This window comes from Magnolia sinica, chromosome 12 (assembly GCF_029962835.1).
Source record: "Magnolia sinica isolate HGM2019 chromosome 12, MsV1, whole genome shotgun sequence".
Classification (NCBI taxonomy): Eukaryota; Viridiplantae; Streptophyta; class Magnoliopsida; order Magnoliales; family Magnoliaceae; genus Magnolia; species Magnolia sinica.
The window spans coordinates 2606981-2624359 of NC_080584.1; the positions used below are offsets into that span (position 1 = coordinate 2606981).

A 17379-nucleotide genomic window follows, 5' to 3' on the forward strand; every position below is an offset into this window, starting at 1 on the left:
TCTCTCTCTCTCTCTCTCTCTCGCTCTCCCTCCCTCCCTCCCTCATCCTCCTCCTCTTCCAAGCCCGACCACCACCCACCACCATCACCCTCCTCCTCCTCTCCACTCCCTCCCTCCCTCCCTCTTCCAAGCCCGACAACCACCCACCACCATCACCCTCCTCCTCTCTCTCCTCTCCACTCCTTCCCTCCCTCAGCTCTCAATCCGACTCGATGCCAACTCTACCCAACTTGGTACTTCTGACCGGATCGGACTCGGTCCAGATTAGTTCAGGCCAGGCCGAACTCAGATCGAGTCAGGCATGCTGGACTCGGTATCGAGTCAGATCGAGTTCGGGTCATGCCTATTTCAAAACCGGATCGAGTCGAGTCAGCCCTTTCGGTCCGACTTGACTCGATGCCTAGCTCTACCCGTAACCGTACCTGGGTAGCGTAGAGTACAAACATTTTGAACCATAATGTATCGGTAAAGTGGCAGAAATTAAGGTCAACAAGATCAGGAGGACATAATCTTTGGTATGGAAACAACATGTAAACTGTAGATGAATTTGAGGCTCAACCCTTAACATTGAAGAAAGGAGCAAACAAAATGAGTAACTCAACTTTCCCGCTTGTTGTTCCCCTACCATATGTGGTTTCCTCGATTTTTTTTCCTGCTTTTGATGGGTGATCAAACTTTTATTAGAAACCATCAAATGGAAGATAATGCAATAGGGGAGCCAGATAGACTACAACCACATCAACAACTCTAACAAAATAGAAAGAAACCACCCTAAACACCCTGAAGGGAAAACAACTACCATAGGAAGCCCCAAAACAGCTAAACGCTGTTCATGGTGACTTCCATTGCATACATAAAAGCCCCCTGCTTTGCCAAGGTGTCAGCCTCTTGATTCTCTAGGGACAGTAACAAAGTAAATGTTCAGATTCCTGCATAGATCCAAGAGATCTGCCAGAAAAATTGCTTCTCCATCCAATTTTAATTTATTCTTTTAGGGCCTGTTTGTTTCCCTAGTTACCACGGCAATGTAAATAAAATATGCAATGATTACAAATTACTTTATTGGTCTCCTGACAACATTTGCATTTGACTGCCGATTCCCGTGTTTGGTTTGTCGGCAGTAAAATCGTAATGATTACATTTTTACATCAATGTCAAATCATCATCAAAATACACTGATGTCGCTGTTTTGGTTCAAGATTTTCATAGTAATTACATGAAAAGTGCAATGATTACAAATTCCTTATATCTCGAATACATCTGCATTTGACCGACCATGCCCATATTTGTTTGGCAGTGGTAAAATCGTAATGATGACATATTTCCTTTACATCACTTGGGAAATCGGCGAAACAAACAGGCCCTTATAATCATTGTAGAGTAATAAACAACCATGTGCAAATCTTGGTTTTGTGTGGACTGATTTCTAAACATGGATTTGTATATTTCTTCATTTCTACCGACCAGCATGCCGGAAGAAGCTTTGTGGATCACTAGATGGTCTCTTCCATATCTACCATCAGGGGGTCAGTGGGGAAGGGGGTGGCTATAAACTCTCTCCTGAGGACTCCTTGCATTTAGTTGAAGCCTTGAGGTACTTTTGTTTCTCCAGAAACTTAACATTCATGTATTTGGAAGTGCTTCAATATTTAAATTTACTTATATTCATTAAAAAGCATAAAACTGATCTGCTACAGTGGTGGTCACATGGGTTGTTGTCGTCATTGTCATCATCATCATCATCTAAGCCTTATCCCAACTACTTGGTGTCAGCTACACAAATCCTGTGCCCTCGAAATGTCAGATTGTCAGGATTCATGATAAACTTTGTGGTGGAAATTTAATAGTCTCGCAACCTGGTGCAACCCTCCTATGTCTGGGTTTAGACTGGCAAAGGGTGTGCAAAACACCCACTCGCAGAGTTAGTTAGATAAATGGGCATCATTGAAAAAAGAGAAAAAAAAAGTGATAGATGCATGGGTGAATGACATTAGCTCCATATTTGCTGTCTAAAAATGAAATTATGCAAATTGCCCTAAAAAACCTTTTTTGCAGTATGGTTATTACGGAACTTCCACCAGACCATGCAAAGAAGGCCCTGGAGATGTTGTGCCTGCCAGCTGTGGCTCCTTTGCAGGTAGGCCATTTCTAGAAGATCTGCTGCTTCCATTAGCAGGTTGATTGAGGAATTTAATCACTCTTTTGGAGTTTGTGTAACTGGGGGTAATGGCCAAAATTGACTGAAAAACTGGCCAAAGAAGCTGAAAATGAAATTGAATCTAGTTGGTTCTGTTTAGTTTTTATCCAACGTAGTTTGATTTACGATTTCTTTATTGGAACTTGCAGGAAATCATTAATCAAGGTTCAGGAATGTTGCAGCAAGTAGTTGCCCGTCAGTTCACTGTTCATATTGACCGACTTGCAACTATTTTTAGGTAGAGATGACATCTCTTTAATGCGCTTAAATCCATATTATTTGAGTAAAAGTTTGTTCTCATTATGAACCGTCTTTAGGCATGTAAATCACCCTGAAGCTGTAGCTGATGCAATTCAGAGGTTATGGCCAATTCTTAAAGCGATCTTTGATCAGTAAGTATTTGCAACTGCTTATCAAATACCACTGCTTGTATGGTATGGTTTCCCTTGTACATATGTACGCCATAAGTTTTGAAAATTCTGATATTCATTTCTGATCTTAGAACTGAGCTTGAATGTCTTTCTTCTCATGCAGTCGTGCCTGGGACATGCGAACCATGGAATCCCTATGCCGAGCGTGTAAATACGCTGTGAGTAATTCTCAACCAGATCTTCACTACATTGGCTAAGGCAATCCAAAATTTCATTTATCTAATCCGTCAATATATTTTAGTATATTGCTTATACACGTAATTAGAAGCTTTCTTTCTCTATGCTTGAGATGCATTTATTTTGTTTCAAACAAAAGTGATTTTTTTTTTTTACTTTAATTTTCCTCTTGAATTAATAACCCAAAATGAATGAAATTTAGTCTTTACTCGTTCTTGCTATATTTGATTTTCACTATACTCACCAAATAACGGACTGAAATTATTTCCTTTCCCAGTCAAATTGAAGTAACCATGAAGGTTAAGTCCATAGATTGGACAATGGTGCTCTTAACAAACAGAAAGCAGACTGGCACATAGATATTTATGATAAATGCACGTATTCAAATGTTAATATGTACTATACATGCATCTTTGCATCAACATGTGCATGCGTGTCCACTTGTTTCTTCGTATTTTTGGGCCCAATATGTGCTGATTTTGGCTATTTGTTGCAAGATTTGAGGCATAAATGTCAAACTTCACATTTTCCATTTGTGGAAGATAGTGGGGCTGATGTGAAATATATGATTAAAGATCTTGGGGTATTTTACTATATTTTTTTTCCCTATTTTATGCCGAATCTTTGTTGGTGGGATTTTTATTATCTTAAATAAATTATAGATTGGTTTGAAATCACTTAAGATTGATTTGAAAATCAATCTAGTTGTTGGGGAATTTTCATTAAAAACTCATAGGGGATTATTTTTAAGGACTATAAAAGGGGGAGTGGTGTAGGAGGTAGGAATTTCACATTTCTGAGTTGTAGTTTTCTTAAGTATTATAAGAGAAGTTTGAATATTATTTAATAAAGTTATTTCTCACTCTCTACTTAAATATTTCTTGTAAGTATGTGTGTGTGTGTGTGTATATTCATTTCTTTGTAATTCGGGTGTCAAGATCTCATTGACTCGATAACTGGGTCGCACCATTTTCGTATCAGAGCTGGCCATCGTTGGGAATTTTCAACTATACATCATCTCCTAATGGCTTTGAAGGGGGTGACACATGAAGAGTTTGCGCAAGTAACCCAATTGTCTGCACGCTTACCGAGGAAGTAGATCAAGTCATTTATTTTTTAGAGAAAACAACAACTTATCAGAAAGCTTACAAAATGAGAAAAGAATACAACCCAAGATAAAATCAAAATGACTAAAAAGAGGGCCAGTCGAAGTGGCCTTTGCATAAACAACCAAACCTGACACAAGGCCTTTGACTTTCCTTATAGCCTCATTCACTCCCTCACAGTCATTCCTAAAACAACGCCCATTCCTAGCTCCCCAAATAACCCAAGACACAGACATAATGATCAATCTCCAAATAGCTTTTCTGAATTTGCTAACTGCTCCTCCATGCCAAGCCCAAAGCAAGTCCTCCACACTTTTTAGCATCACTCAATCAGTGTGGAGCAAGCAAATGAAATAATCCCAAACTTTTGCAGCGAAGGGGCAATGAATAAAGACGTGATCAATCGACTCTTCATTCTCCACACACATCAAACAAATATTAGGGAGAATTAGGGATCTTCTCTAGATATTATTGACCGTAAGAACTCTCATCCACAAGCCAGATGCAAGCCACTACACGAGGAGGGGCTCTATAGAACCACTTATGAAACAGATGAGGTAGACCAACAAGGTGAGGCGGTTCAACAATCAAGTTGAATAGCGACCTTGCAGAAAACTTTTCGGAGTAGTGCCTCGACCAATATATCAAATCTCCTTCTTGAACTTCAGGCTTGACATTCTTAAGGAACTCCAAAAGCTCAACAAACTTGGCGATCTTGTCATCCGACGTGTTCCTTCGGTAAGGAGGAAACCACAACACCGACCCCCCTCAATAGTGAAACACTATGCCACATGAAGAAACCGGTCGGGAGCAAGGTAGGCAACTCTCAGGAAGAGCTATTGAGGCACACAGTCACCACACCAAATGTCCACCTAGAATCGGATATGATTGTTGGGACATGACAGAGCTTGGAATTGACGACTTCATCGAGTGACGAAATAAGGTGAAAAAGGTGTTCGAGTATAAGGGAATTCCTGATAAGAAGAAGGTTAGTAGTTATGAAAATTCTCAATCATGCATTAGCATGGTGGGACGCTTTCCAAGCCAAACAAATTCGTCAAGGTAAGGATAATAAATTCTTGAGAAAAGATAAAAAAGAAATTAAAATGAAAGTTTCTACCTACTACTTGTCCGTGACCTTTACAAAGATGTCATAGTTTACGTTAAGGAAATAAATAGGTGAATTAATACACCGAGGAATTCCATACCCCGACACCACGGGTAGGGTTTCGTGAGTATGAAGATAAACAAAATTCAAGTTAATTTAACAGTCTCAATCTGAAAATAAGAAATGAATTGGCTTTTAAAGATGTATTTAAGATGTTTGGTGTATACACGCCTATGTTAAAAACAGAGGATATAATTAATTGGGGACTTGGAAGACGATTTGGTACCCTAAGGGGACCTTCATCGATGATGGAAAAACATGCCATCTTCCCATGTAAGATAATCACATGGTGTCCTACAAGTGGAGGGGTGATAGGCCAACGTCCAATAATGCAGTTGAGCCCCAACCCAGGGGGAGGTGGTTATGGACGTGCTTGTTCACCCAAGACTGGAGAAAACAACACTCTTTTCTCATGCTTTAAGTGTGGGTAATTGAGACATTGCTGTTTTCAATGTTTTGAACATCAATCCATAGTTAAAAGTGAACTTGGCTGAGGAAGGAGAATATGTTCAAAACACTTTCGATTGTTTGAAAGCCAAGGATACCACAAAATATGAAGAACATGCATATGAGGATGGGACACATATTACGGAAGATGTAGCAAATGTGTATGGTGATAGAGACAAGTTGATGAGGACATCACTCCACGTATACCTTTGCATATTTATCAGAGGAGGTGGGCCGCACTGATTTTCCTGTGGCTAGGCGACTACCCGTGATCGTGTTGAAGACCTCATGTGCATGCGCAAGCATCTGGAAGATCCCACATTGGGAAGATGCACATGGGATGCTATATGGAGTGATCTATACCGTTGGATTGGAGGGACGTGACGATCGGGCTGTTGGATCGCATGGATCACATGATCGGCCCCTTGATCGTGGATTGTCCACCAGTTTTTTTTAGATTTTATCATCTTTTAGAATTTAGTTTTGATTATTTTATGTTTGGATACCTTTATGAGTGATTTAGTAGATTATCTTTAGACTAGGGCCAATTTTATTAAAATTTCATAAGACGGTGTTTTTTGTAATTAGTGAAATGGAGCTATAAAAAGAGGGTAGGCGTGTGACTCTCTCCCTCATTGGATTTTGTGAAAAAAACAAGGAAGCTTTTGCTCATTTTCTTCTTCTTCTTCTTCCATCTTCATGAGATTTGAAGATACTTCCATGTGATTTGGAAGCGAGATTAGTGTGAGGCCGATTTTCATCAACGGAGGTGCGAGGAATCCATCTATCCCCACATCATCATTCCTTCATCAACCATCGAGGTATTTGTCTATGTTATCCAATTTTCGTTCTCCTTCATCCCAACCATTAACATCCATTCCAAATCTTCACCTTTATTCTAATCTCCATTACCCATATCCATCCACAAGCCAAATCCTATAAAGGCCCTAAACCCTTACAAACCTAGCCACACGTGTGACCGTACGGCCACAAGTGTGAACCCCTTGGGTTGGCCGTATGGCCACACCTTGTCCCTCTTGGTTTCCCATTACCCTTAAAATCAAATCCCCCCTTTCTCTTTTCCAAAACCCTTAAACCCTAAAATCCCTGACTTTTCACATTCTTCAATTCACCCAAAATCCTTACACCCCTTCTATCCAAAATCCTAATTCCCACATCCTAACCCATAAACCCTTAATCCCTTCACCCAGTTTCATCCCATAAACCCTGATTCCTATATTTTCCCAATTCCCATGACCCTAATTAGGTTTTTTTTTTTTTTTAATAAATATTTTGAAATAGACTTCACCGTATATGCTAATTGGATGTCCCTACATCCATTAGATCTCAGTTTCCTTTTATTTAATGATCTTGTGTGACGATGTTGGTTACCTAGGCTAGGGTTATGCGTGATATTCTTATCTTAATTTTGCTACTTGATCCAACATGATACTTGGTTCATGCATCAGTTCTACATCACGAGGTTTAGTTATCTAATGGACTATGCTATCGGCTTCTCGGGTTATTGATGGGGGACGATGGTTCCGCACCACTTATACTTTTGGTGGGAATATGCAAGATTTTGATAGACTGTGGAAGTAGTGAGAGCATTGTCTCATAGGAAATGTTGGATAAATTAAAACTCAAAGAGCATACGCATCCAGTCCATACTAAATTTGTTGGTTCAAAAAAGGGGAAGAAGTTTATGTTAACTCTAGATGCTTAGTTTCCTTCTTGGATCTAAGAATAAGGATGCGGTATGGTGTGACGTGATCCCCATGGATGCATACAACATTTTGTTAGGGAGACCATGGTTGTGAGACTGAGATGTGGTGCATTTGACAGGTTAACACCTAGTCCTTCGTTATTGATGATATTAATATCACATTGCACTAAGTAAAATATCTTCCAACATCTGAATTTGATAAAGAGGAGGGTCAAAAATCACTCAATGTAGAAAGATTAAAATTAATCTATTAGTTGGTGAATTTTTATTCATATATATTATCTTTAGGGTCTATAAAAGGGGGACTGGTGTAGGAGGTAGGCATTCATGTTCTAAGTTGTAGTTTTCTCAAGTATTGTAAGAGAGAGTTTGAATGCCAATAAAGTTATTTCTCCTTCTCTGCTCTAATATTTCTTGTGAATAATGTATATGTATTGATTTCTTCGCGATTCGGGTGCTGAGATCTTGATAACTGTGTTGATTTCTTGCAAACTGTGTTGCACCAGATCATCACTATCATCTTAGCTCTTCTGCCAGCAATTTGGGTCAGCTTTCAAATGGTAGATTGGCAAATGTTTATGATCGGCTGTCCACCAGATATGAGCCTTACTCTTTACCCAGGCGGTGGAGTTGTCTAAGAGAAGGGATATGTAATGAAAATAAAAAACCAAAGGCCTAAAAGGTTCTGGTACAGAGCCACAGATACTAATGAAACTGTATGCTGATTTTTGTCATATCTGATCAGTAAGTAGATGAAATGATTAAAAGTAAACAATAAAATGAACATCTACTATTATAAGCATTTAATGTGAATATCTAAAAATGATCTTTGTATGATGGATGTACATCTAAAATCCATGATTATGTGATTTGTGGAGATCAGTTTTGGATAAGATATATAAACCCAACCGACTGGCTTCACGAGTTCCACAGTTTATATCTCCTCCAAGTTTTTATCTAAGATGAACAAATATATGTTTATGCCAGATAATTGAAATCACAAGGGAACCTTTGTTGTAACTTGCAAGTATACCTTCTTTTTTTTTTTTTTCCCTGGGTGAGAAAACTATAATTTATTGCAAAAAGGATTAGCTTAAGGGACAGAATCCCTTGCACGAAGGGACTCCTGACTCAACTGTCTTTAGCTAACTTGTCTGCAATGGAATCGGCCTTTCTGACTGCAGGAGGAAACTAATGTTTAACCTAGAGGCCAAATATTTAATTTCATTTAAGACAAAACTCAGCTTGGTTTGACCATTTAATTACATTAGCCACATCTCCCTCCACTGTAGCTCCCTACCTAGATATTCCATTGGGAAATCTGGAGAGCCTCATGAAGAGACAATGATTCAGTGATATTGGTGACGCCCTGGGGAAGATGACTTGTGAATGCAAATGGATGTGGCCGCTGTCATCCCTTAAGACTCCAGCTTTACCTGAGGGACCAGGTTACAAAAAGAAGCATGATCGAATTTTAAATTCCCACGCATCATCCGGAGGAGTCCATTTAGCAGCAGGGCTGTTCTTAAGTGGGGCACTCATCGCCACCAATGACTGATCCCTTTATGTATCTGCTGCTGAAGCTCCTTCTGAACATTGCTGTGCTAAGTGTCCAGATGATGGTACTGCCCTTTTTTTTTTTTTTTCCTGACAGCTTCTGCACTGAATATGACTCATGCTTGAATATTGGGCGTATATGTTGTTATGCATCTTACATTTCAATGTATGTGTGTATCCTAATATATGGAAAATACTAAATTTATGCAATGAAACTTCCATCACTTAACCAACATCAGGGATTTGCAATTCGGCTCCCTCTTGTGCTGTTTTCCTAGCTTCGAAGATTTTGCAATAGATGAGAGGTTGTGAGAAGGAATATGACAATGATATGGCTTTGGGAATAATAGGGGAAATAGGATTTGTAAAGCCAAACCAAATAGCTGTGACAACTGACAAGGCTATGATGATGATCCTATTCTTTTAAGATGTCTACATTTGCATCGGTTTTATTGGGATGCAAATCTGGCATATAATATCTTTAACAGTCAGATCATTTGAGCAAGACTGCATGTCATGGTTGCTTCCATCCAAAGGTTGGCATGTAGTCACATTTACCTTTGGGTCTTGCTAACTCGGTATATAATTACCATAGTTTCATGAGAGAGGAAAATACAAATCGAAATGCATGCAGAGTTTTCTGCAGTGACTTCAGTATATTGTTACTGATAGAAACACTATTTTCTTTAAGGTGAGGACTTCTGGAAAGTTCATGGGAGTCACGATTGGAGCAATGCTAGAGGAGATCCAAGGCCTATATCAGCAACACCATCAGCCGTGCTTTCTTTATCTTTCAAGTGAAGTCGTAAAGGTTTGTCTTTCTTAGTTGAACACATTTCAATCCAAATAAAATCATATTTATTATTCTCCTAGAGTGATCTATGGTTATTTTGAGTGGCAGATATTTGGGTCTGATCCTGCCTGCACGACCTACCTTGGAAGCTTAATTGAAGCGCTCTTTGGTCATACAACACATCTCCTAATGACAATTCAGGTATTATATCCATGGCACCTTTATATTATGATTACATCATGAACTAACATGACATTGAGGTCTAACCCACATGCACCTCTATCTGGCCAGACATGTCAACGGAGCATGTTTGTGAAGCATCTGGGCCCCTCTGCGTGGATGACCTGACTCTAAATCAATCCAGTCTGATCATCACACAGCCCACATGTTTGTATTTGCAGTAGACCATTTGTAAATTCTTTAAACTGATAGTTGATTTTACATGTGCCCCAATTGCTGAGTTGGCCAACCTGATTCATGGCCCAGGTCATCTTTACATGGAAAGACCAACCTGATGCATGGCTTAGAGGCCCTAGACAAAGGCCTGGCGAGTATGTTTGTCTGCCTAGATAGAGGTGCATGCGGGCGCAGCGGAACTCTGGCATATTACCTTTTCCTATTCTTGAAACATTCTGCGTGATATTGATTCTAATTGAATCTGTTTCATTGTAGGATTTCACTGCAAGACCAGATATTGCAGATGATTGCTTTTTGCTTGCATCTAGATGTATTCGTTACTGTCCTCATATATTTGTCTCCTCCTCTATTTTCCCATCATTGGTTGACTGTTCTATGATCGGGATCACCATACAACACAGGTACCATCTCTTATCTCTTATCTTATCTTGTCCTTTTCCTTTTTCATTGTAAAAACTAATTCCTAGTAAGTGAAGAGATCTGCAGCACTGAAACCACCACCAAAAAAGTTACAAATCAGGCGTGCAGTTCCAAAACACAAGACTACATTCCACACCTTGGCTTATAATTGAACAACAAACTATAATTTCATTAAAAACGAGATAGTGTGAAGATGAAAATTATTTAAATAAAAAACTTATTATTTATGATTATTCTATTGGATTTAAATCCTTAGAAGCTGATGGAGTGAGCACATCAAGCTGATTTAGAACCCAACAATCCTAATAGACTCCAAGTTTGAGTGAGTGGCTATCACTTTACATGGATTCTTCTGAGCATGAGAGACACCATCCAACATGAATTCAGAGCGAGATGGGAAGCCCCATGTCCTGTATCAATTTCAATATGCTTAGTTTGAGCATGAAATATTGGTTCTTGGGAGATCTCTTGAGCACTTTGATTACGATTGTATAGATTACGTGATAGAAAACTGAATCTCATTTCAGCAAGAAGATGCTAAAACCATGAAATTTCAGCACTAGCCGTAACCATGGCTGATGCTCATCCTTTGGACTGGAACAGGTGTGTGTGTTGAAAATACTTCCTTATCATATGGGTAACGTCTCAAAGTTGACTTGACCCCACCTACCCCAAACCTGATTTCTTAGTGGGTTGGCTTTGGACCACCTCCAAAAATAGAGCTGACTCAAACTCAACCTGAGTTCTCTCTAAATTCCAGAATTGACCTTTAAAAATCCCTTAAATTAAGTAGGCAACTAATTAAAATGTAAAACCTAACATGATCTAGGTCCCTCTACCCTTCATTTGTCTCAAGGAATAGGGGTGAACTTCTTCTGCTAGATGCGTTAAGAGCAATGATGAAAGGGTAATAGTCAAGGACAATGGGATCAATGGAAGGGAGAGAAGCTATTTTCAGAACTTGTTAAATGACGACCACTCAGAAAGCTCAGGGATAGAAAGAACCATAAGCGGAAATGACGTCAAAGACCATTGATACTTTCGTAGGACTTGGATATTTGAAGTGAGAGAAGCCTTGAGAAAGATGAAAACAGGAAAGGCCTGTAGAGATGGTATACTAATAGAGGTTTGGAAGTGACCCAACGAGGTTTGGGCGAATGGTCTTCACCATAGGTTTGTTCCCTACAGGTGAGAGTTCGATTCCCCTCCTTGGTTTTACCTGATACATGTGGTTGTGGGTGATTGTGTGTATCCGCATGGATTAGTCTCACTTCAAAAAAAAGGTGGGGACAACCTGTGTCTTCAAAAAAAAAAAAAAAAAAGAGGTTTGGAAGTGTATGGGAGGGACTTTGTTAATTTGGTTGATAAAGTTGTTCAGCAATATTGTAAGATTGAAGAAAATACTAGATGAATGGAGGAAAAGTATTTTGCTAACTATTTATGAGAATAAAGGAGACATACAGAGCTGTACTATTGTGGGATCAAAACTTATGAGCCATATTGTGAAACTTCAGGAGATAGTGATTGAGCAAAGGCTTAGGCATGAGATGAATGTATAAAAAAATCAGTTTGGTTGCATGCTAGGGGGGTGTACCACCAAAGCTATTTTTCTACTTGGACAATTGATGGAGAAATATAGGGAGAGAAGAAAGGATCTCGACATGGTCTATTGACTTAAAGAAAGCTTATGATAGGGTCCCTAGAAAGTTAATCTAGTGGGTGTTGGGTAGGAAAAGACTTTTGAGAGGATACATTGACATGATTAAGGATATGTATGTGGGAGTGGTAACAAATGCGAGGACCACTAGTGGAGGGACGACAGTTCCCAATTACTGTAGGCTCGCATCAGGTCGGCACTGAGCCCTTACATTTTCGCATTGGCTATGGTCGAGTAAACAAGTCATTTGCAGGAAGAGATCCCATGGTGTATGTTGTTTGCAGATAACATAGTTTTGATTGGCAAGACGAGGGAGGGTGTAAATGCAAGCTAGATTTATGGAGGGATGCTTTAGAATCTAGAGGATTTATAATTAGTTGGACTAAAATAGAGCATCTGGAGTGCAATTTTAGCAATAATAGGAGTAAAAACAAGGAATTAGTTAATATTACTTACCGAGCAGTTTCCCAAAATGACCACTTTTGATACTTACCAAACAGTTTCCCAAAATGACCACTTTCGACATGGGGGGAGTGGGGTGATTGAGAAGGATGTTGCCACTGGAGTTTTATGTGATCATCGTGTACCACTCAAAACTGAAAGGAAAATTTGTAGGATAGCTATAAGATCGGCCATGCTTTATGGGACAAAATGTTGAGCATTGAGTGTACCTAAAATGAGGATGTTGAGGTGGATGAGTGGCAAGATGAGGAAGGGTGGAACTAGAAGTGAATGCGGTTGAGGGAACTGAGTAGTTGCACCAATGGGTAATGAGATGAGGGAAAATAGACTTGAATAGTTCAGTCACGTGCAACAGAGACCAGGAACTGCACCAGTTAGGAGTGAGTTGATACAAATTGAAGGCTCTAAAAGGGCAAGGGGAAGGCCCAAATTGATGTGGATGGAGGTAGCAAGAAAAGATTTGATGACCTATGGTCAGTTTAACTAAAGGTCTGGCCGTTGATAGAGTGGAATGGTGGAACAGGATTCATGTAGCCGACCTTATTGGGATAAGGCTCAGATTATGATGATGATGAATTAAAATGTAAAACCTACTGACAGAAATGTAGTTGGCAGCTTGACCAAAAGTCTATATTAAATAAGGAATTAGAAATTAGACCAACCCAACCTAGACACGATCTATAGGTAAATGGGTTTGGTTTGGATGCTCCTAGCCTTGACCCTACCTAGACCAATCCTAAACCCAGTTTATTAAGACTTGGGACCTGATCCATACACTAATGGATTGGTTTTGGGTAGTGGTGCAATTCGAGCAGGTTGAGTCGATTTAAGGGTCAACCCAAGCTCAACCTGACCTCAAGATGAGTCAGACCGAGGACCAACCCAACCTGAGACCCAACTAGAGCTCTCCTCAACCAAGCCCAACCCAAGGTATTGAATATGAGTTGAGTGTAAGATGGCGAATGGTGACATTCGAAAGGCACAAGCCATGGTATAAAAAAAAGGAGGCTATGTTAAGTGCATGCAAATTCATTATCCTTTATTTATCAATAATATATAATTTGTTCTTAGTTAAATATTTATTTTGATTAAAATGCTAAAATCCATGGATCCTTTTTGTTTGGGTTTGTTGAATTGTGCACTATTCACCAGTGTCGAATTTCAACAGTTGTATGCGTATCTTTGCAACTTAGATGTCAGTGTCACAAACTGTCTTAAAACTCGAACTGAAACAAACAACAAATATGGGACTTTGGTTTTAGCAATTCTCTGGTTGTTAATTAAACCCTTCACTGTTGAGTTGTTACATGTTTGTCGCTAGTAATTGGCACAACAATATTTCCGTGCTTTTTGCAGAGATGCTTGCAATTCCATATTGACATTCTTATCTGACGTCCTCGATCTCACAAACTCTTCTGTGGGGGAGCGGTACCGACCTATCATAGATGGTGTGATTGTTCCTCGCGGTGCGAGTCTCACCAGAATTTTGATAGCTTCATTAACTGGGGCGCTTCCAAGTTCTCGATTAGAGGAGGTAAAATTTCATTTTGTAGCACCATGTCTACATGCTGTACAAGAGGTATTTTATGATGCCTGGGCTTTTTTGTTAGATCTGGCGGCTCTCATTGACCTGTCTTTCCATTGCCCAAACCATTGATTTGTGGGAACATTGTGGTATGGGCCATGCCCCAATATCTTTTTCAATTTATCCTGTCCATCTCTGCTGAAAATGGACATTATAATCAATGGCCCACATTTAACGGGTCCAAATTGGACTTAGGGTCATCCAGAGTCATATGAACAATTAGGATCACCAAAAGTGGGCCCCACATGCACAGTTTACTGGGCCAATCTGTGTAAATGGAGGGAATGATCCAGTGTACTGCATGTAGCAAATAATCCATATATGTGCGCAACATGGAATAGGGGTTAGCCAAGACTGGTTTGCATCTTGTTCTAGCAGTGGGCCCTACACACAATGCTGTCCCAACACTTTGGAACCCTGGTGGTGGGTGCATCCATCCATTAGTTAGCTATGCGGCATACAACAATTTTTTTGGATTTGATTTGATTTGATTTATTAAGGAACTGATTTTATAAAATAAAAGGCTGGGCCAACGGCAAGCATCATGGGTATGCTCCCCACAAACGTGAGTTCGATTCCCCTCCCTTGGATTACTTGATGCACGAAGTTTGCGGATGATTGTGTGCATCCGCAGGGAATAGTCTTGCCTCAAAAGGGGTGGGGTGACGCGAGAACACCCTGATGTTATCAAAAAAAAAGAAAAGAAAAAAAAAAAGAAAAAAAAAAAGAAAGAAAGAAGAAGAAGCAAGTAAAGGATCCATCAAGGCAATGAACACTCCGACACTCATTTGCAGTACATAAAACACATCTAGATGGTACCCTCCTTGGCCATCTCATCCGCCACCGTGTCGGCCACTCTAGAAATTCAGTTGAATTTGATTTTTGTGGACAGAACTCCTTTGATTTCGTTAGCAAGGAGCGGTTTCTTAACACTTGATGAGATGCCAAACTACAGCATAAGGGCCAGTTTGGATGCACATCCTCAAAAGGGGGTTTTCAAGCCTGATTTTTCAGTCAATCAGATAGGTTTTTCCCAAGTCGGTGTTTTGGCACCTATTTTGTCAGGCGGAAGATGAGAAGAGGGTTTGAAAAGTGGATCCAAATGCACAACAACAACAACTATCGTTTGAATCAAAACAGCATTTCAGCCCCAAAATCCCCTTTTGGGAGTGCATCCAAATGGGCCCTTGTTGAATATACACCCCCAATAAATGGGCACTTGAAGGATTTGAAGGAGGGCCTAATTGTCGTGTGCATCTTCACACTTCATTTCTAGTTTGTGAAATGTATCAATGTGTTAGCATCTGTTTTTTTTTTTTCATCTTCTTCCTCTTTTTCAGGTGACTTATGTACTGCTAGCTCTAACGAGAACGTACGGCATCAAGGTGTTGGAATGGGCCAAGGGAAGCGTTTCATTAATCCCATCGACAGCCGTGACCGAAGTTGAGCGCTCGAGCTTTCTCAACGCTTTGATGGAAGCTGCATCAGGTTCAGGTATTTCCTCCCTAACGGCTCCCATCAGGGAGCTGTCGGAAGTTTGCCGTCGCAACAGATCGGTCCATGAGATAGTCCAAGGAGCTTTGAGGCCTCTCGATTTGAATTTCACTGTTGTATCATCCTAGTAGAAGACAGCGAACAATCAATGGCTATGATCTGAAGAAATCACAAGTTTTTGCCTCCCCCATACCTCTCGTGATTGTGTATTATCGTGATCTTTTTTTTCTTTTTTCTTTTTTTCTTTTTTTTTTTTCCAGAGTCGGGTGCGAGTGGTGATGTCATGTGTTATATGTGAGGTGTAGGCTCTTGAGTTCTTTCGATTTAAAAAAGAAAGGAAGCTCATGACATCCCCCATTTTAATGAAAGAGGGGGAGGAGGGGATGGAAATCTTCCTTTGTATTTTTAATCATTTCCCATTATTACATTGATGTTATTGATTTTTATTTTTTTTTCCATTTACAGAACATATATTTGTTTTTGTTCATTTATCTCTGTTTTATTGTCTCTTACATTTGTTCACCTCCATTACCATGCGATCTAGCTGTGGGACCCACCGTGATGTGTAAGTGCCATCCAACCCGTCTATTATATGCGCCACCCAATGTTGGGCATGGACCCCAAAATCCAGCCTGATTCACAACTCAGGTGAGCCCCACCAGAGGAAACAGGGGATATTTGGGAAGTGGCTGGCTACCTTGGAAAAACTTCAGGATGAAATGTGGTGTTCGCCTTGCTTGTACATGTCATCCATTACCTAGTCATCAGGTGCGCCCCACCAGGATTAGGGGATAGCCGAACTCAAGATATCCTGAAATTTAGGTGGTCCACAATAAGTGAATATACGGGTTTTAGGAATGTACGAGTGCTATGAAGAGGGACCAGGAGCACAATTCGGGATGCTGGTTGCCTGGCGACCAGGTCACTGTGGGGCCCACAGGGATGCGTGTGCTTTATTCATGTGGTCCATTCGTTTTGTCAGCTCAGGACATGAGCCCAGAAATGAGGCAGATCCAAAGTTCAACTGGACCACACCACTGGAAAGAGGGGCTTGAATGCCTGCTGTTGTTCTTGGGGGCTATAGAAGTTTTCGATCAAGCTGATATCTGTGTTTTCAATGGTTGGTTCGTGTGACCTTATGAATAGGCTCGATGGAAAATAAACATCATAACATGGTGGGCCGTAGGAGGGTTTCAATGGATGACTTCATCATCTCCACTGTTTCCAGTGCTGTGGTCCACTCGATCTTTCGATCTGCCACTAAAATGAGCTGGCAAATCGGATGGATGGTGTGGATAAAACACATACATCATGGTGGACCCCAGAGTCTCCAGGTCAATCCGAGTCCCACAATTTGGATTCCACGACAAGGGCTAGAGCCCACTGGTTATTTATCATGACAGAAAATAATTTGTCATGATACTTGGAACACTGAGTAGTTCAATTCATGGATTCGTTGTGATTTCACGCCTTGCTCGTGCATGAAAAGTGTGGATGTTATCTGACCATTGATTTCCAGAGAGGAATGCAGATGAGATTTTGTTACAAGATCCTTTGATACCGTTGGGCCATGTCAGCCACTGCTGCTTTTTTTTTTTGGACTGGGCCTTGTAATTTTGTTCTCTTATTATTATTATTATTATTATTATTATTTCTCTTTTCACACCCACACACTCATGCCGTAGTGGGATTTCATCATTGCTCTAGAAACTCTTTGTGAGTCCAGAGGAATGATTTACTTT

The 17379-nt window shown here is 40.2% G+C and overlaps 1 protein-coding gene across 1 annotated transcript in view; it reads left to right on the forward strand.

The window, feature by feature from the left end:
- The window catches only part of LOC131220778 (transportin MOS14), a 62079-nt gene extending 45930 nt beyond the window's left edge, over positions 1–16149 (forward strand). The window contains exons 18-27 of the mRNA XM_058215614.1: positions 1468–1594; positions 2056–2137; positions 2347–2435; positions 2515–2589; positions 2732–2786; positions 9501–9620; positions 9711–9803; positions 10275–10420; positions 13915–14092; positions 15484–16149. Of these exons, the coding sequence (XP_058071597.1) occupies positions 1468–1594; positions 2056–2137; positions 2347–2435; positions 2515–2589; positions 2732–2786; positions 9501–9620; positions 9711–9803; positions 10275–10420; positions 13915–14092; positions 15484–15765 (1247 nt within the window). The 3' untranslated portion in view covers positions 15766–16149. The remainder of the gene's footprint in view (positions 1–1467; positions 1595–2055; positions 2138–2346; positions 2436–2514; positions 2590–2731; positions 2787–9500; positions 9621–9710; positions 9804–10274; positions 10421–13914; positions 14093–15483) is intronic.
- Positions 16150–17379: the final 1230 nt, after the last annotated feature.